The sequence below is a fragment of the Ostrea edulis genome, chromosome 10 (assembly GCF_947568905.1).
Source record: "Ostrea edulis chromosome 10, xbOstEdul1.1, whole genome shotgun sequence".
Taxonomy (NCBI): Eukaryota; Metazoa; Mollusca; class Bivalvia; order Ostreida; family Ostreidae; genus Ostrea; species Ostrea edulis.
The window spans coordinates 32,168,394-32,190,150 of NC_079173.1; the positions used below are offsets into that span (position 1 = coordinate 32,168,394).

Below are 21,757 nucleotides of genomic sequence, written 5' to 3' on the forward strand. Positions count from 1 at the left end.
AGGCCGTCCACGTTTTTACGTCGCCCAAACTTCCGCCATAGGTCGTTTACACACAACTGTGCGTAAACTGGTGCTCTGTTGACCTCGCTTCTCTCGAGTGTTTGTGTGTAGCACCAATCAGCAGGGAACCAGTTTAAACTGCGGAGACGCAGAGGACTATGGATAGTATGGTGCGTTGCCATGTAATTGTAATCCGCGTGTAACGTCACGTGATCATGAATATTTCGAAATTGAGCGACCACTATCCGACTCGGAGAATACATGGATAAATAGAAAATAGCTTGATAACTTTTTAATCCAATTGAATTAATCAGCATAATTTGCATAAAATATATAACTTATATAGCTTGATATATAATTTTTTTTTAAAATCCTACGATAATATCAAAAGATTTCAAAACAATAATAGAAGTCATTTTGGTGTCGAAAATTTTTGCTGCAAAATTGTGATTTACTATTTCAATGACAGAAATAAAATAAGGTTTTTAAACTTCAGTTATTAATATTCATGTTAGAAAATCTATCCAGAGGATCTGAATGAAGCAAAATTACATAATTATCTTCCCGTAGAAAAAAATATTTCTATATAATGGTATATATTCAATAGAATTGAAATCTTTGTTTTGATAAAATCTTTTTGAAATGAAAAATGACATTCAAGCTTGTGGACATCAACATTTTGTTGCCAGATTTCTACTGACAATTAAGTTAATGTGACAGAGGTTTCAACAGTCTCATTTAAAGTCAGCATTTCGCAACTTCTATGATCGTTATAATGATGTAACAAAAATGCAACCTCTTGAATGTTATCTGACGTGTGCCATACCAATTATTTGTAAAATATGTACAAATAGGGCTAGCACTAAATCTGCAAACGAATAGACACTGCAAATTACATGTTTATTGTTTTTTGGCCTTATAGTCTAGTCAATCTAGCTCAAAAATGAGCAAAACCTGAAACTAATTGCAACATATTAAAAATCGGCTTTTGTATTTCCATGGGAAAATTGGAATTTTGGGGTAAAAGGATGTGTTTTTTTCATAAAAATCGCTAAAAACTGGAAATTGAAGAAAATGTCCATTTTATGTAACATACAGTAAAAATAAGTTTCATATCTCAAATTTCAACCTGGAAATGTTCGATTAATTTTTTTTTTACAGCAGAATATATTCTTTCCTTGACTGTAATTTTTGGGTAAAATCTTGCTTTTTTGAATATAATTGTTAAAGATTGAAATTTTAAGAAGAAAACCCACATTTTGTCATACATTTGAGTCTACCAATAAAAAATTGAAGTTAGGATTTATTTTAAAAACTGCTCAACAAGTAAGATATATAGATTATTGGCAATATATATGAAAAATACCATTTTAGGTAGGAAAACCTACCTTTTTCTAAAACAAAAATAGTGAAAAACTGGAAATGATAGGAAATGTCTGTTTTATTGAAGAGATGACATTGATCTTATAAATTTAAGAATAAAACGTCTAAATGCACAACTAAACTTTTCTGCACCAAAATTTATTTTCCCTTGCCGAATTTTGGGCTGAAATCTTCATTTTCCAACGAAAACCGTTAAAAACTGGATTTTGGAAGAAAATACCTTTTCCTGTCCATTGGGCATATATGAGTTACCACATGAAGATTTATACATTAAAATAAACTGTTAACACAAAACAAGTGCCCCTTCAAAAATGGTCTGTAAAAGATGACCTACATTTTTGCAGTTAATCCCCTTACATCGGAAGTTGGAGGCGCGCTTACCATTCCGGTCCTGTTTCACATAAATACATGTAGTATTTTAAAACAAACAGTGTATAGTAAAGCTTACGTTACCAAATTCTTTATTAAGCTGAGTTTTAACAGTTTGTACTACATCTATGACGAAACAAGGTTCAGTTTCTTTGATTTTATAAAGAAATCTTTAATACGTGCACTTCTTCAAGTTCTAGAGTTTGGGAAAGGGGGGAGGGGGGGGGGGTTATAGCCGTATTTGATGTTTAGTTCTATCCAAATTATTGTGCAATTAATACCGAGAATTTCAGGAGTAATCTGTTTTAAAAACAATGGATACATAGAATAAAAAGCAAAATGAATCAGGCACGCAGCATCGTATAAAAAAAAAGGGTGTGAGAAGATAATTTCACAATATTGCCTGAAAATTGACAAGTAAATTTTAATCCAAAGTTATAAAAATCCTTGATGGTGTGTGTGGTGGTGGTGCGGAGGGGGGGGGGGGGGCTAAGGTTGTTCTCTCAGTTCAATTTTACACTTCCGCTGTGTACAGTTCACGACAATGCTATTTATAAAAAAAAAAGAGGAGGGAGGGCAACTAATCTGTCTAAAAATCAACCTCTGTATGTAAAAATTTATCAACTTTGCATGTAATGATAAAAGGTGTAGAGCCATTATTGCTACGTGCCTGATAATTATATAAGTGATCATTTGAGTAATTGCAGTACAGTTCAGTCCATGTTTTTACAAGTACAACGGCTAGTGTCACAATTTGCCTTGCATTTACAGCGAAAAACGTTGAAAAGTTTATCTGGCGCGACTTGTAATTTAGTTTTAACAGATACAAGAATTGCTGAAAGCAGTGATAAGCCCCAATTCGAAGGATCCAAATCAATCATTTCTTTAGTCCACTCTATGACTTAAAAAAATCTTGCAGTGCTCCTTTTCTGCAGCTGTAGTTAGTAGTTAGTGGCAATGACTGAACTTATAAAAATGATATTGCGTTAGACAATTCTTCACATAGCAAATCTCCTATAAGTGTCTCTATGGTATTCCATTGTACAAAGTCGATATGACATCGACACCAGAATATATCTTTTTCTCTATGAAATCCTCATATAGGAAGGTGAAGATAACGAACAGTGATCCATCTCGTAACTCCTATAAGCAATACAAAATAGAGAGGTGGGCAAACACGGACCCCTGGATATACGAGAAGTGGGATCAGATGCCTATGGGCTATAAGGAGTAAGCACTCCCTGTTGACCGGTTACACCAGCCGTGAGCTCTATATCTTAATAAGGCAAACGGAGTTACCCTTATTCAATATCATTGTGCCAAAACGGCCTAACAATCTACGTGTATATGAAACAAGTCAGACAGATTTGACCCAATGATAGGTTGTATTGGCAAAGTAGATTGTTATAACTACCATATAATTCGCGAAATGCTGACTTTAAACGAAACAGTTGAATCCCCTTTACCATCAACTTGTTTGTCAGTAGCCTGCCTCCATTTAAAAACTAAACATATACAGAATTTTTTCGCGATTTGTCTACATTTTGACTATACAGGACCTGTTCCGATGCCGAACATTCTTGACGTTGAGTCGCATCCTGTGAATACATGTAGAAAGAGAAAGGATTGACAAACTTCGTTTCCTAAAAAGACGTCTGGTTTTAACGATATTCTTCACTTAGGGGCAAGATCAAAAATTCAATGTCTCACAAAAAACTAAGTTCACATAGTTTTCACCAAGACCCCCCCCCCCCCTTTAAAACTTAATATGACAAATGTTGAAACTAATCGAATAACAAGAAAAGAAACGTACGATTATAAATAACACTCTGTATACCTCTGTATACCTTTTCTACTGTTTATTCACAAATGAAAGTGTACATTAAATCTATTAAATGTTCATTAATATGTTTTAAATATTATGTGGTATTCAACAGTCGCTTGTCTTTTTCCTTTTTCCACTAAAGTGTAATCGATGTCGGCTGACAGAAACTTGCGGGAGTTTTTATTCCCCTCCCCCTGACTAATTGAATTTAAATTTTCATCCGACATTGATTTCATCCCTTAGGGCAGTTATGTTTATTTCAGAGTTCGTTGCTATTTCTGTGCTTTATATATAGACATTTCAAACACAATGTGCATTTTGTATGATCCTCTAAAATTTACGATAAATAACTGTATCCCATTTCCATTCTCAATGATCGTGTGCCAGCGTGGCGAGAATTCCATCGTCATCGAAAACAAGTTTTGTCTTGAATGTTCGCATGCTGCTAGGAGATATGGTTCCGCAGGTCGTGAGCCCAATACTAATTAGAAAGAGTAACTACTCGATTTTACATCAAATCATAATACTATGCGCAAGTGTTTACTTACATTGATTTTTATTATTTATATTATCAATGTTTTATTATCATTATTATTACCCATGAATGACTCCCCAAACCTGAATTTGAAAAAGAAAAGCAAAAAAACTTTACTTACTTAGTTTTATAAAAGTTTTTAATACAAAACGCTTTCTCAAATGATGAAGATACAAAATAACTGAAACTTTTAACCCGAATGGCTTTCCATACTTTCTTTTTTTAACAACCGTAATTCCCCCTTGTAAATTGACACTAATTCTTTAAGATTTCATTTATAATTGATTATTCATAACTTCTAAAGTAAATATTGTGTTTTATGATTAAAATTAATTCAGTAGAGGGTCAAACAAAATATTTTGAAGCTTTATTCGCGAAAGTTCCCCGGGAATGGAAGTCGGCAGAGAATATGAGATGCTGAGCAATATTGTATGTATATAGAAGGTCTTAAAATCACCCTTTTAATACGACTATTAAGCTGTTTAATCGCGTTTTTTATTACATGCACTTTAGATCGTCGTGTATAACTTTATTCCGATGACTGTCACAGTTAAGTTACTCCCCTTTACGTGTACGGCGTGCCGTAAACATCACAAAATATCGATGGTTTACTAATACATTTAAGTCTAAATTTTAAATATTTCCCATTGTCCGATTTTGTCCGATTTTTTGTATGTTGTTAATCACGCTTTTGTTTATTAAATTCCGTCGAGTTTGTTTCTGTTGCAATTACTTTGAGGTGATTTGCTAGATTGACTAGACTATTAATAGGCGCCAGGGTCAAGGATATTGCACTATAACTAAGATGTAAACAATGGAGGAAATTCGAATCACGATTCAATATTTCTCTCCGATCTATGGTGTCTCTTTTTACATTTTTTTTTATGTTTCAGGAAGCTTAACTACATGTGTCATTACAACAGAACACTTTATCAACGTTTTAAAGAATGTCTTACCCCAGTGATGTTGCATTTATTGTGTTATAGAAGTCAATGTTATAACAAGCGCTTTACAATAATTTATTAAATGATATGTACATTGTACAAACACATGGACCAAGAAAATTTGTTGTTGTTGATATTTTGGATGAACCTGTGTTGTGATGATACAGATCTTGAAAGTAAGTAATAAGTAGAAAACTGTCCAATATGTCAGATATCGAATGGTCCAAGACACGGAAAAAAAATCAAGAACATCGAAAATATCAGATGAATACGTAATTAAAATATATCGATGTGTCAGATAGTTGGTCTCGGGAGGGGTGTCCTTCGTTGAGTGAAATGTATATAATATGATTATAAACTTTCATAAAATGATAAATTATGGGCCTAGTCAAAACTAATATAAGTATAACTAACACTGAACACCTACACCATTTTATACTGATCATGTTGTACACCAATCGCAACTTCCCGGCTTGCCGGAAAGGTCTGAGAATAAGAGATTGGTTATATGATGGTGTCTCGCTTCGCTCTGGAAATTTCCATAAGTCTGATTCAAGATTGACGAAACGAACAGGCATATTTTATGTATTCAACAACTATCAAAACTTATTTCTTCTATAATATCAAAATCAAGCATCGATAAACAGCGGATTAACTTCATGAATATCGTAATTTAAGTTGTCATTTAAAACAAGAAAATAAAAGTGGCCTAGATCCGCCACTTTACTCTCATTATTGCTATTGCGAGGTAGTTTATCGAAAACAAAAGTGTTTTTTTTTATATTAATTTTACGATCTTTACTATTGTAGTTCGATTCTATTACAGCTTATGGACCTCACATCACATATGAAACAATATTAATGGTGCAATTCGCGTGTTAAAAAAACCGACAACTTTTAAAAATTTTGGGATGTTCACGTAAAAACAACAGGAAGACATTTTTATGAGAGGTTTATAAATTAACTTTTGTTCTTCTGTTTAAATTTCATCCCGTTGTTTTGCTGCGGATATATCTAAATTTCATCATGAAAATGTTGTTTTGACAGAAATACATGGTTTCCGGGAAAACATGACAAATTTAATCTGGGATATCTTGACAAATTTAATCTGGGATATCTTGATAAATCTAATCTGGGAAATCTTGGTTACCAATGTTAAAATAAGATTAAGATCCCTTCTGAAGGGACTGGTTCACGATTCTTTATCAAAATATTTTCCATTATTTTATGTTAAATATTAGAAATATAACTGATTTAATGTTGACAGCCAAAATGTTGACCTTCTGAATTCAAAAATGAAAGCTATATTTTTTTATCTATGTGTTATGTAAACAAAGACTCGAGTCTTTTTATGGGAACAAACAAACAAGTGAAATATTGATTTTGTAATATAATGCATCTTAATTTTACATAGTCACAAATTTTTACTTTTAGATGATACATTTCACCCCAAAAATACTTGAAATGTGAAAGATATAATAAACTTAGATCGATATCCATTTCTTTTGAAAATTCCATAAACAATAGTATACCGCATCTTTGTTTACAAAACAAATAATAATCTCTCTATAATGAGCTTCTGTGATGATGTATAACCTTTTTTTTCATGTGAAATCTTTCAAACACATTAGACAGTAGATTTTGATCATTAAAAGTGAAAAACAAAAATTTGTGTAAAATCGTGAATCAGTCCCTTTAAGAAGTCTTTCCTTTTATAAAAACTGTACAGTTGATCATCATTGAGTCAACTTGGCTCATATTTAAAGATTTTTCCTATATATTCGCAGGTAAAACTTTTTATCCCTATTGTGGCCCCAACCTACTCTCGAGGACCATGATTTTTTTCAAAATTGAATCTGGACTATGTCAGGAAGCTTTCATGTAAATCTAAACTTTTCTGGCCCAGTGATTTTTCAGATTTTCAATGATTTTCCCTATATATTTGTATGAAAAATTTTGATCCCCTACTGTGGCCCCATCTTACCCACAGGGACCATGATTTTTACAAACGTGAATCTACACTATATCAGGAAGCTTTCGTGCAAATATAAACTTCTTTGCTCTAAGGGTTCTTAAGAAGATTTTTAAAGATTTTATTCTATGTATTAGTTAGGTAAAACTTTGATCCCCCTATTGTGGTCCCTTCCTAGACCCAGGGGTCATGGTTTTAACAAAACTGAATCTGCACTATGTCAGAAAGCTTTCATGTAAATTTGTTCTTTCCTAGCGCAGTGGTTCTTAAGAAGATGTTTTAAAAAGATTTACCCTATATTTTTGTAAAACTTGACCCTCTATTGTGGCCCCTTCCTACCGCCGGGGGCCATGCTGTTATCAAACTTGAATCTGCACTATGTCAGGAAGCTTTCATGTAAAGTTCCACTTTCCTGGCCAAGTAGTTTTTGAGATTTTAAAAGATTGTCCCTATATATTTGTATGTAAAACTTTGATCCCACATTGTTGCCCCATCCTACCCCCAGGGGCCATGAGTTTATGTTAAGAAGCTTTCATGTAAATCTCAGCTCTTCTGGTTTAGTGGTTCTTGAGAAGACGATTTTTAAAGATTTTCCCTATATATTTGTATGTATTGTGGCCCCATCCTACCCCCAGGAGCCATGCTTTGAATAAACTTGAATCTGCACTATGTCAGGAAGCTTTCATGTAAATCTTAGCTTTTCTGGCTCAGAGGTTCTTGAGAAGAATATTTTAAAAGATTTTCTCTATATATTTGGGAGGGGGGCATCATATTAATAAACTTGAATCTGCACTATGCCAGGAAGCTGTCATGTAAATTTCAGCTCTTCTGACCCAGTGGTTCTTGAGAAGATTTTTAAATAGCCCCACCCTATTTTTGCATTTTTGTGATTATCTCCCCTTTGAAGGAGGCAAAAAAATGGAAAGAAAATTTGAAAGCCCTTCACCTACGGATGCTTTTGGCCAAGTTTGGTTATAATTGGCCCAGTAGTTCTGAAGATGTCGAAAATGTAAAAAGTTTTCAGACAGACGGACAGACGGAGACGGACAGACGACGGACAATAGGCGATCAGAAAAGCTCAGGTGAGCTAAATACTGTAGACTCAAATCGTGTAAATCGCCAATGATCATAGGTGCTCTGATCAGACACACTCTGCACATCCACTCTCACCAACAATCGGGCGAATAGTGCGCGATGAACATGCTTGGCGAGAAGAGGAAAACACCCAAACGATTACCTGACTAAAACTTTACTTTTCATTGGGGTAATTTAAAAAATCATTCAATATCCACTGGTCACATGACAGGTATCATATTTATAATTGGTCATGATACAAGTAAGTTATTGAATATTTATTTCGGTGCATCTTGATTTATTTGGACGAAGGGCTTCGCACTCGTCATCACCCTTCGTTCAAATGTATCAAGATACACAGTCACCAAAATACATATACAATAACTATTACATGTCCGACTTCTTATAAAAAAAAATTGAAACTCACCAGAATTGAATCACCGTGCTTATAAATTGTGGAGGCGAATCTCCTGGCAAGAGACACTGGAACAAAAATAAAGAATATGTAGTAGTTTCAAGAGCAGAAATGAATTTCCCACCCACGGTATACGCCTAACTTTGGCTTTTTTGCCCATCCGATATACATGTAACTAACCTTGATGTGGCTTGTCAACCATCCTCATGATATATGTAAATATTTTTGTGTGTTCTTTTGCATTCTGATGGAGAAATTTTCATTCAAAAATAGAGACTGTCTAAGATGGCTGGTTTATGACGGGTAGATTTTTCAAAAATCGTTTCAAAGAAATCGTCACCAGCATTAGGTGAAGTACCACAAATTAACTACGATGGTTGATCAACAATTTCTAACACATACCACACTGTAACAAATCCAGCCGCCATAAAATAAAGAAACAATAAAAAAAACCCACTCTAACGGATCCAGCCGCCATACAATAAAGAAACAATAAAAAAAAAACCACTCTAACGGATCCAGCCGCCATACAATAAAGAATTTTAACATACTTCTGTGTTTTACAGAATTGGTTGTTTCATGATGTGGGATATTCAGCTCACTGAATGTGATGAGTTGTATTTTATGATGCGAGATATTCAGCTCACTCAATGTGATGAGTTGTGATATTTAGCTCACTGACTGTGATGAGCTGTATTTTATGATGCGAGCTACTTAGCTCACTGAATGTGATGAGTTGTATTTTATGATGCGAGATATTTAGCTCACTGAATCTGATGAGTTGTATTTTATGATGCGAGATATTCAGCTCACTGAATGTGATGAGTTGTAATTTATGATGTGAGATATTCAGCTCACTGAATGTGATGAGTTGTAATTTATGACGTGAGATATTCAGCTCACTGAATGTGATGAGTTGTATTTTATGATGCGAGATATTCAGCTCACTGAATGTGATGAGTTGTAATTTATGATGTGAGATATTCAGCTCAGTGAATGTGATGAGTTGTAATTTATGATGTGAGATATTCAGCTCACTCAATGTGATGAGTTGTGATATTTAACTGACTGAATGTGATGAGTTGTGATATTTAACTCACTGAATGTGATATTTAACTTACTGAATGTGATATTTAACTTACTGAATGTGATATTTAACTTACTGAATGTGATATTTAACTTACTGAATGTGATATTTAACTTACTGAATGTGATATTTAACTCACTGAATGTGATATTTAACTTACTGAATGTGATATTTAACTTACTGAATGTGATATTTAACTCACTGAATGTGATATTTAACTTACTGAATGTGATGAGTTGTGATATTTAACTTACTGAATGTGATATTTAACTTACTGAATGTGATATTTAACTTACTGAATGTGATATTTAACTTACTGAATGTGATATTTAACTCACTGAATGTGATATTTAACTTACTGAATGTGATGAGTTGTGATATTTAACTTACTGAATGTGATATTTAACTTACTGAATGTGATATTTAACTTACTGAATGTGATGAGTTGTGCTATTTAACTTACTGAATGTGATATTTAACTTACTGAATGTGATATTTAACTTACTGAATGTGATATTTAACTTACTGAATGTGGTAAGTTGTGATATTTTACTTACTGAATGTGATATTTAACTTACTGAATGTGATATATAACTTACTGAATGTGATATTTAACTTACTGAATGTGATATTTAACTTACTGAATGTGATATTTAACTTACTGAATGTGATATTTAACTTACTGAATGTGATATTTAACATACTGAATGTGATATTTAACTCACTGAATGTGATATTTAACTTACTGAATGTGATATTTAACTTACTGAATGTGATGAGTTGTGTTTTAGTGTAGGATGTGTTACTGCATTACTCTATATTACATTATAATGTATTCTGTGTCCCAAAGTCTCTGGGAAATAAAACCATGACTATCTACACTTTAAGGAATCGGTAATATCATTAAATAAAACCATGACAATAACATCTATAAATACATGATTACTATTTGGTTGTATTTCTCCGCAATGTCGTGACATGGTTTCCGTTTGCTGTAGTTGTACCGGGCAGGAAAGCAACATGCCTGTGACGTTTTTGTCCTCAGAATAACGTTTTTCAGGTGCTCCAATCAGTACCCTACAACAGATAAAGTAAAGTTTCAAATATTTCATTAGTAGTATTTTCCAATCTGTCGACTGAAAACGTCTACTGACTAGGCAGCACTTATTTCACGTGATTTTACATATATTTTCATGCATATATCAGTATTACCGTATCTACCGCCGGATAGACTGGGACAATATCCTTAAAGGTATCCCCCCATAACTTCACATAGTGAGAATTTTTTTTTATAGATATAAGTGTCATATGTTAAAAAACTCAAGCACATACACTGCAGCGTAAAGATCAGGCCTAAAATGACACAGGCGAAAAATGACACGAAGTGCACGCTAAGTATACTACGGGTTTCCCAAAACTATCTTAAGGAAGTAAGCTCCTGAGCTTTTGGGTACATGTACAACCGCGCAGGATGCTACAACTAAGCATTTACTGGTTCAATACTGATCCCATTGGTGCAAATTAGATTACACCTCTATTACTGAACCCTATCCAGTTGAAAATTTGTGTGTCAATTCAAATTTGGAAAGTGTTTGACAGGAAAATTCAGTATTTTCGCCAATAATTTAAAAATTTGATCTCCAACCCCCACTTTTTAAATTGCATTTTAAATTGGAAGACCAGACCTTTAAAATTATGTAAAATTTTAGATATTGACATTACTCCTAATATGTCCTTTTAAACTCTCAATTTTGATATCATGAAGTTTTTTGTATAGCAAGTGCAAAAAGGTCATTATTTATTTCCTTTACTAGCATTAATTTCTTTTTTCATTTGTAGTGTTAGAGGACATGATTATCTATCTATTTTATGTAATGATTAATTTGTGTTGCATATGTTGTGTTGACAGTAACAGAAAAATCAAGTTTAATTGAATAAATTTCAAGTGCAAAAAGGTCATATTTAGAACACGGTATCTCCATACCAAGCGCTGCGAGCCCAGTTTTTCTTTTTAATTTCCTAATTCTCCTTCAATGTAGAAATCAAAAATACGTTCCCAATTGACAATACTCCAAAATGTCAGGTGCGAACCTCTTTAAGATAAGATTTCTTATAAAATATACCATAAAAGTTTCGTAAGATCTGACTTATGACTATCATAAGATGCGATAGTACCGTTTAACAAACCTATTTCTCTCATATCTACGTATGTAAGATACAGATATTCTATGAAAGAAAGGTATGTAAGATATTTCTATCTTTCATATCACGTGACGTTTATCTTACATATCCCGTGACGTCATAATCAATACACAACTAGCTTGCAACTTACTTCGCCTCGATTGACGAACACTAGCGTCTGCAAAGGTCTTGTACAAAAAATGACAGATTGTAATGTCCCTGATAATCTCCAGCTGTATGTGACCGGACACAAAAATACACATTTCTTGAACAATTACCGCACACTCAACAATAGTAACAAATTCCTCATACACCTATATCATCCTGTGCATTAGGCCCTGTGCCAGTTCACAGAAACCCAGCCCACACAGTCTATTAGTTCTAGGTCTACCTCCACATTCACTCTGTCAACGTCTACTGTCCGTGTCTCAGGTGAAATAAGTGCCTTCAATGTCCATGAGACTCGAGTTCTTGCACGCGTGGAAAACGAAAGTCTAGCCATGTCCATAATTATATCCACCAAGAAAAACCACTTGAAATCTCTCTTCACACACTCGTCATTAAATAACTGCTCAATTAATATCAATATCAATGCTCCTCTAAGAAAAAAACCGTGCAGTTGTGGATTCATATTCTGATTAGGTCTGTCAAAATGCTTCGCGCTGATGGACTGTCGAGTTACGTCACGCATCACCCTGATTATTGATTTATTCAAAGAGGAATAACTCTAATACAATTAACTTATACACTCGTCGGCCGAATTCGATTCTGGTGTTATTTTTAATGTACAGCGAAAAACTAATTAATTGGGAATTTCTCAAAATGGCGTCGATAGGCACAAGGAAAACGGAAAACTCTAAAAATATGAGAGAAAAATACTCTCTTATGAGTTGCCATGAAATATTAAGGTAATTCCACCCTTGGGGTTGCAAAAAAGCAGTAAAACCCTCGGCAAAGCCTCGGGTTTCACAGCTTTTTTGCAACCCTCGGGTGGAATCACCTTATATTTCATGGCTACTCATAAGAGAGTCTTATACTCAACTTAAAGAAATCTTAAGATACATTGTAGATTTTATTCATTTGCAATGATTTCATGCATTCTTAAGATTTGATAGATTGTACTTCTTTTCTACATGTGTTCAAATTATGTGATTTTACACGCCATTTTGTATTTCAAAAGTTACACGCGGTTATGTACTATTGGATGACAGAAATTGTGATACAAATGAAAGAAGGAATGATTTTTTTAAATAGGAAACGTATATGTTAAAAAAGATTAAACGTGAATTTCTGGGTTGTTTTTTTTAATCATTCCTCGTTTCACTTTAAAAGATAAATATTTTCTTAAGGTAGCGACGGATAGCAACCACGTGATCAGTAAAAATTGTGTATTTTCACGTGAATTCATTTTCCGGAATTCCTTACTCCGTCATAGAATAGTCGAAAAATAAAAAGGGGTTCCGAAAGTGTTTGTTGCTGTGACTGACTCGCCTAGAGAAAATATGCACGTACCACATAAGTATACGTCAATATCTGTAATAATGGTAGATGAAATGTTTCATCTGTGTGAAACTTTTTGCTAATCGAAATGTTAAACCAACCACCAATCCATGTACATAGATGCGCTACGTAAACAAAGGTGTTGGTTGATACATCGTAATGTCCGAGTGCAGCATGCTACGAGATTAAATACTGTTTATACAGTCATTGAGAGGCTAAACAAAGTTTCTTGCAAGAAGAGGAAGTTGGTGGATGCATTCAACTTGGACAACGAAATCATAGTTTCGTTTGGTGAGTGAAAAAAATGCCATAAATTTGTATTCAAAAGTTCAACTCACATTTCCTCTGCTATTTCACAACGCGATTTGTAATAACATCTATAAGTTTAAACACACGACATACACAGTAGATGTATTATTTTGTATGTATATATGTATTCCATGTGTGCTTAAAATGTAACTCCCACCTGTGCATGTGATTGTAAACGAACGGATGTCATGTAAATGTATACCACATTTGTAAACATGGGCTCTCACAACTCTTTTATTAAGAAAATATCGTTATGAAAATAACCGTTACGAAAATAACATACCTTGAACTACATGTATAAAAGTAATGAAAAACAAATATCTGTATAGACCTACTATCTAGGGGTATGAGGAAACCGGATAGAAAGTGGAGGGGGGGGGGGCATGTGTTGAATTATAATTCCCTAGACTATAGTGTGTATACATTTACTATTACTTTGAAATTTCAGTGACCTAAGAAATATATCAAACCTGAGGTTTCGTGTTTCACATAAACATGTAGGTTGGCAAAAACTTTTTAAAAATAATGTAAATTAATCACAAGTCTGCATATGCCCTCTCATAGGCAAATGTATGCACTGTATGTATAAGTGAGATATGTATACTACACGTATGCCCTTCTCTTGACCCACATTTTGTAAATAAAACAGATATGATAAGTCTATGGCAGTTTATGAAAACATATATACATATATACATGTCATCTCATATTGGAATTTATAATTTTGAAACATCAGTATAAAAATGTTCACTGAATATGTGTTGCGACACAATTTTAAAATTCACATTGTCTGACGCAGTCTAATTACTCAATGGTATAATATAGACCTAACTGTGCAAATATCAATTATGATGATCTTATTTCTAGGCATCAGTCTGAGGACCAAGGGAGGTTAGATAGGACCAGTGCAGGTTGATGTGGATTTCGAGTCAACAAGTATAACAGCAAGAGAGGTACTATATTTTCTTTTGATAAACATTTGTAAAGACAATTCTGAGTATATTAGATATTCATCTTTTTTGCTATATTTAAATATATTTATCTATATTTTGAACAGGTACTCCATTTACAGTGATGATGACATATCCCCTGGACCCCCAAAACTCCACAAATTTAAAAATGTTTGATCAAGTTCCGAAGATTAAAGAACTACTGCAAAATTTGGGACTTGGATGAAAAACGTTAATTCACTTATATGAGCTCAGAGCAGTGGATGTTGTACAACATACTTTAAACTAAATTATGAATTTGAGGGAAAACAAGTACATGTACTCGTGTATTACATGTACATGCCTTTTGAAAGACAATAATATTGCATAGATGTAAAGGAAATTTCAATGTTCATTATTCTTTCTTAGATATATTAGTAAAAAATGTGCACATGATAGAATATCAATTTTATAACTTCAATCAATGTGTTTGAATTTTCCTTGTAATTCAAAATTTAGTTGAAACATACATCATTGATACATTAATGTATATAAAATTTTTATAAAAGTTTCATAATGGAACTAATTCACACACCCCCCCCTTATACATACAGTGAACATAGACCTTCACCTGGGGAAATCTACTGTTAGTTAATGCAATATACATGTACATGCATTCTCAGTTATCCAATAGTGAGTTTTTGGTTCATTGTGAAACTACAATTAAAAATCTTAAACTTATGAAAGACACACTTATCTGTGAGGGCAAGATGACTCAGATGGACTTACATGTAGTGATCCATGGGTCTCTTTCCATTGATATTAATTATTTATTGAAATATGAAATGGTTATTTAAACATATTTGGTGTATTATACTGTATAGTGATATAAATTTCTATAAAAAAGATATGTATAAGTAATAGATTTGGTCCAGTTATTACAAGAAATTGTATGAAAAATAACTAAATATTTAGGCAATCATTGCGAGTGCAAAAAGGTCAACTGCAATAGCACACACTATATATCATTCTTAAATGGCTCATAGAAACTTCTAGTATTGTGAATTTGAATGCTCAATGTGGTAATTTGGGAATGCTTAATCATTTAAGGTCAATAGTTTATCCCTGCTGACTGTATCTCTTAAAATTCATTTCTAGAAGGGAGGGGGTAGGGTTACAAAATCTGACATAGTTTCAGATTAAACCTCATTTGGTATATTTTTTTCCATTCAATATTTTAGATACTACTTGACTTATTGTAAAAATGAAATAAAATCAGAAATTTTATGAGCAGAATTTTGTTGTTGTCAGAAAATGTATGCCTGATAGTATTTGAGAAACGCCATATTTAGGGTAAATTTGGCCATTTGCCAAGTCGAATCATCCCAATGTTTTCCTTAGATGCATTTTGAATTTCTGATCAATGTTGATTATTTGTCTGTTTGTGTTTAATTTACATAACTATATATGACAAACAATATTTCTGGTGTCAATAAAATTTTTATTGGCTTCTTTTTAAATTTGCTCAATTTTGGCATTTTTTGCCTTTTGGGGCTGCAAAAGAGGGGATTTCAATCTCGCATTCCTCGAAAATTAACCTGATTACTTTTGTTGATTTTTTGATATGTTTTAGGATAAAGTCAAAATGTTATAAAAAATAAAATTGAAAAAAATTAAATGAGCGGTTTTTTTGGAGCTAGCTATCAATAGCTACCTTAAGTAATTTGAAATATGAAGAAACAAGACGACAACAATCTCTCTCTCTCTCTCCGCCCCCCCCTCTCTCTCTCTCTATTTTTCTATATACCAGAGATAAAAACGTGAAATAAATCTACATGTATTCACCACGTGAACACAGAGGGGTGGGTGGGTGGGGGTGTTCAGATAAATCGGTGTCAAAATATTTAAGATGACTATGAAACGATGTCCAATTCTGATTTTGAATTGTAGATTTCGCTCAATTAATAACACATTACTGAAAATTAGATACAATATTTTTGATTGTCTACAATGGTGTTCGCGATTTAGTGGTACATGCAGTTGTTCGCGATTTAGTGGTACCTGTAGTAGTTCGCGATTTAGTGGTACATGTAGTAGTTCGCGATTTAGTGGTACATGTAGTTGTTCGCGATTTAGTGGTACCTGTAGTTGTTCGCGATTTAGTGGTACATATAGTTGTTCGCAATTTAGTGGTACATGTAGTTGTTCGCAATTTAGTGGTGTGTGCAGTTGTTCGCGATTTTGTGGTATGTGTAGTTGTGGGTTAGGAAGTAAGTTGTTTTAGGACACAAGTTAAAACAATTGTTCATAATCTCCCGTGAATTTAGTTCTACACAGAGTGGATTCTACAGAGAAAGGATTCAGAAACAAGTATTTACATTCCCAATGTGTTTGCTTTCTATGTCTTTACAAATTGTAATGATAACCATTTCCTGTGATGTAGTTACATGTATGAATAATGCGCGTATGAATATTGATAAAAATAGTACGTCTATTCTTACGGCTGATAACGTGCTTCATGACGTATGCCAGCGTGAAGCATCGCAAGTCATACCTTAATGTATTTTCAAAATGAAATTTATTTCTTCAATAGATTCAGTGTTGTAAACCTGAATTAATTCATCATGCATTCGTACATGCATGTAACATTTTCAAAATTGTGTTTCTGATTTCCGGAATATGATTACACACCATACAGTTGACTGGAAATTAATCCCATTTCTGGAAATCATTATGAAATGTACAGGCTGATTGAGGAACTACATATACTTGGATATTTGAAGCGAATGATGTGTAGTGAACAGTATGCAAAATACACGTGAACTCAATATGTACATATATGATATACAAATTAAGATCAACAATAGGTATGATATATACTGAAGAATTCCAAGTGCACCACATATCTCACACAACACAGGTACTACAGTACAGGTGACTCTCGGTAACTCAAAAGTTCTATGGGACCTTGATAAAACTTCGAGATTTCGAGAGATCGAAATTCGGAAATTGAATGTTTGAATATGGTTCAGAATTTACAATAACCGGAAATGTAAACCAGAACGGACAGCGCAATGTAACATACGTGTAATACGCCGTCTTTCATTCATTCTTTTTTTCCTCCCATGGGAGATTACATGAACAATAAAGAAAGTTACGCAAGTAAATATGAAAATACATAATTAGAAATGAACAAAGAAAACAGAAATAGGAGACAACGTATGTACATCAATTACAGAAAACCATCTATTTTCAAAATTAAGTTTCCATGATCCATTTTAAAAAAAATGTATCTATGTAGATACATATTGTGATAAGACGTACATGTATGCAACAAAGAGAGAATAATGAATTTTGTTTTGGCTGGGTTAGAGATTTAGTACCCTCCGGGGGAGTTTACCTGTATTTAACAACCAGGTGAGGGTGCACGGTGAGTAGGTTTCAAGAATAATTAGGACTGTTTTCTGCACACATTCAAAAGACCTTCATCCAGTTTCAAAATACTGTTGTACAAATTCTCCACTTTTCATTCACATCACATTTTTCTGGTGTAGCATTCCTCCTTGTGAATTTACTATTACTATTCTCTTGTCATTCTCAGTCATTGATAGACAATACTTTCGTGTGTTATATACATGCACATGTAAATATGATCTTGTAAACAGAATATATGTGGATGGCCCGGGCGTCTAGCAGATCAGACCTGCTGAAAGAGTGATATAAAACTGTCCCTGTGTCTTTTTTGTTTCAAACGAGTTAGATTGCTGGATGTGTCGCTTGGAGAGGGCGGCTTCCCAATATATACGATTTTAGTGGTGGGGCGTAACAGATACGTGAGAAAAAGAAAATATCTGAAATTGGTAAATTAATATCGCTCTATCAGAATGTCTAATCCCCTGTTTCTGTTGATCGCCCAAGCCCCCTACATATATTGAACATCCAACAGTTCAATGTTCCATGCCAATTCTATTACACTAAAACACCATGTACAGAGGGTGTGACGCGTTAACAATTATTAATGGTTATCGGTTTGATAATTATGAATACAATGGCATTGTTACCCAGCCATGAACCATGAGGTGTATGAAGTGTTTGGGTTTATACAAAAATATTTTGTTGGAGTTTTGAAACATTAAAGCCAATTACTCAATAATTTCCACACAAGCCTCGTACATCAATACACGGATCCATTTTGATTTTTTTTTGAGAAAACTGGCATTATTTTGTTGTGTTGTTACACATGAAGACACCTGATAGCGAGAGATATTCATCAACTTACTGCTTTTTGTTATGGTTTGTCAGGATTTCTACCGTGTATCCAAACTGATCTTTCGCGGTCCCACGATACATCAAAGGCTTCTGTATGTCAACATTGTAGGCGGTCAAAAGATTACAGAGACACTGGAGTACATATAAGATTAGAAATATCTCCATGTTAACTATCAAAACCATGTATAACACGGAACAAATCCGTTCAATATCTGTTTCTATCTAAAAATGAAATATTGACCCGTTTAACAGGAAAGATTTCTGAAAGCACGTCCTTGTTTGAATTAAGTACTACTCCATATAAGAGTCAGGCAGGGAGTATCACATCAAGGTCTGTCGATTTTGATGAAACTTGGCATGGCGATACCTTTTGCCTATAGAAGCGAAAATATAACCTCAATTTTTTTCTTACACCTGTTTCGTTTCCATAGTAACGTTCAACCAGTTTAAGACATATTCAATGGCTCTTATCCAAGTAGTTCGTGGTATAATAGTGAGATTTAAAAATTAAATAATGCACAAATTTGATATAATTGTTTTAAAATGAATTTATTGTAATGAAATATAGAGTTTAAAGAAAATGTTGATATAAAACAAAATACTTTAATGTTAAGTGTAATATCTAGTCAATGTCCATGAAAAAGGGAGATAATCAATAATGATTCAAATTTGGATTTTCCCTTTTTTTCAACATTTTCTCAGGGAAAAAAAATATCTAAAAACCCAACACTGGATATATCTAACACTATCAATCATAAAATCATTTATTTTAGTTATGCTTGTAAAGGAAAAAAACATTTTGTGTAAATGCATGCTTGTTATTAAAAATAGCATTTAAAATTGTAATGATTTCTCATTAACAGCCATTCTCTGTAACCACTTCAACATTTAAATAAGGGAGCCGGCACGCACTGTCAGGTGACCTATTGCAATTGATTTTCGCCCGTCGTCGTCCGTCGTGCGTTAACAATTGAACATTTTTAACTTCTTCTTAATAACTACCAATCCAATTCTTTTCAAATTTGGTAGGAAGCATCATTGGGACAAGGGGAACATAAATTGTAAATTTCAGGACTCCAGCACCCCTGGGGCCCTAGGGGTAGGGCAAAAACTGTCCAAAATTGACCAATTTTCAAAAATCTTCTTCTCAAGAACTACACACATGTAAGCAAAACTAAATGCATAGTGCTGTAGAGCAGGAAGGCCTCTACCAAAATTGTAAATTTCATGATCCCCGGGGTAGGGGTTCTGACCCCAGGGCGGGACAAATCTTGTTATATAGTGTTTATGTGTAAAACACTTAAATTACATCTTCTTTAATGCTATTGATACTAAATTGAAAGTAAATAGATATTTAGAAAGAAGAGGTAGTCCTTTACCAAAATTGTAAATTTGATTATTCCAGGGGATGGGGTTTTGGTATCAGGGTGGGGCCAAAATGGTCAGTTATTTAGTGTGTGAACAATAGACATTTTTAACTTCTTGATAACTATCATTCCAATTCTTTTCAAATTTGGTATGAAACATCTTTGGAACAAGGGAAACATAAGTTGTAAATTTCAGGATTCCTGCACCCCTGGACCCTAGGGACAGGGCAAAAACATCTGGTCAAAAGTGTTATACCTACATTCCATAAACTGTTTAAATCTCCGACTAACTTCTGTTTGGATTGATTGATTAAATATTGTTTAACGTCCCTCTCGAGAATATTTCACTCATATAAAGACGACACCACTGCCGGTGAAGGGCTGCAAAATTTAGGCCTATGCTCGGCGCTTATGGCCATTGAGCAGGGAGGGATCTTTATCGTGCCACCTGCTGTGACACGGGACCTCTATTTTTGCGGTCTCATCCGAAGAACGGCTCCATTTAGTCGCCTCATACGACAAGCAAGGGGTACTGAGGATCTATTCTAACCCGGATCCCCACGGGGTAACTTCTGTCCGAATCACGTCATGCATATTTATGAGAAATGAAGAAATTGTCATGCAGAGAGCCACGGTTGAATGGGGAGAGGGGCGTACTTTCAACTGTGGTTTGCGAGGACGATAATGAAAGTACACAACCATGTTAAATTTTTCCGAGCTGTGTAAAGTTAGTAAAAATGATGCTTCGGAAATCCATTGTTATGACACTAAAATCTAGGTTGCTACGTAGATGTTGATAAGTTAGAAGAAATTAAGAATATATGATATCCCAGAAAAGACCCACTTTTTTAAATTTCACATGACTGTAACAATCACGTGACCCGATGTTTATAAAACCTAAAGGTCCTGAAACAAATCTCTTCCGAAAAGGTGAAATATCCCATGGAATTGAAGTATAAAGTATTTAGAGGGGTTAAGCGTCGTTAGATTTATTTGAAATTTGCTTTTGTAATTCATAAACATCTCAGCATCGTTAACATTTAAAGCATCGTCAAATTCGAGGGTATTTTTCGCAAACAATGATCAATTATAACAGCTAGCACCAGAATGATTGTACTTTTCCCAAGCAAGGTTCGTATAACTCACTGTGTTCAAGCCGATGACCGTAGTAAATATAACAGCCATCAAAAAATGGCACCTGACCTCATCGGTAAGAATTTTATAATCATTTCAAAGGATTGATAATTCATATGCATCACTTTACGATAATTATCGATAAAACGACCTCCAAGTTTTGTAGTACTGATAATTCGATAAATAAGCTTGCTTTGAAAAACCCACTAGTGACTAACATTAAGAATACCCCACGGATACTTGATAATTATCGTAAAATGATGCAAATGAATCGTCTGAAATCGTGATTATAAAATTCTTACTGATGAGGTCAGCTGCCAGTTTTTGAAGACCGTCCGGTCATCGGCTTGTACACAATGATAACTCCTTGTTTTCTCTCCTGGTTTCACACGAAATATCAACCAACAATCCTCATCTTTAACCTGCTTAACATTAAAGCCTATGAACAGGATCTCTATATGATT

General features: G+C 33.9%; 1 protein-coding gene and 1 long non-coding RNA gene across 2 annotated transcripts in view; one reads left to right on the forward strand and one right to left on the reverse strand.

Annotated features, from left to right (window-relative positions):
- Nucleotides 1–19,085, reverse strand: part of LOC125665797 (integrin alpha-2-like) — a 54,459-nt gene extending 35,374 nt beyond the window's left edge. Inside the window, exons 1-3 of the mRNA XM_056150924.1 lie at nucleotides 18,803–19,085; nucleotides 10,551–10,681; nucleotides 8,530–8,585 (exon numbers count right to left, since the gene is read on the reverse strand). Of these exons, the coding sequence (XP_056006899.1) occupies nucleotides 8,530–8,585; nucleotides 10,551–10,681; nucleotides 18,803–18,975 (360 nt within the window). The 5' untranslated portion in view covers nucleotides 18,976–19,085. The remainder of the gene's footprint in view (nucleotides 1–8,529; nucleotides 8,586–10,550; nucleotides 10,682–18,802) is intronic.
- LOC130050727 (uncharacterized) lies at nucleotides 13,466–14,701 on the forward strand. The gene is made up of 3 exons (XR_008798972.1): nucleotides 13,466–13,576; nucleotides 14,462–14,547; nucleotides 14,652–14,701. It is a non-coding gene; the product is annotated as an uncharacterized LOC130050727 (long non-coding RNA).
- Nucleotides 19,086–21,757: the final 2,672 nt, after the last annotated feature.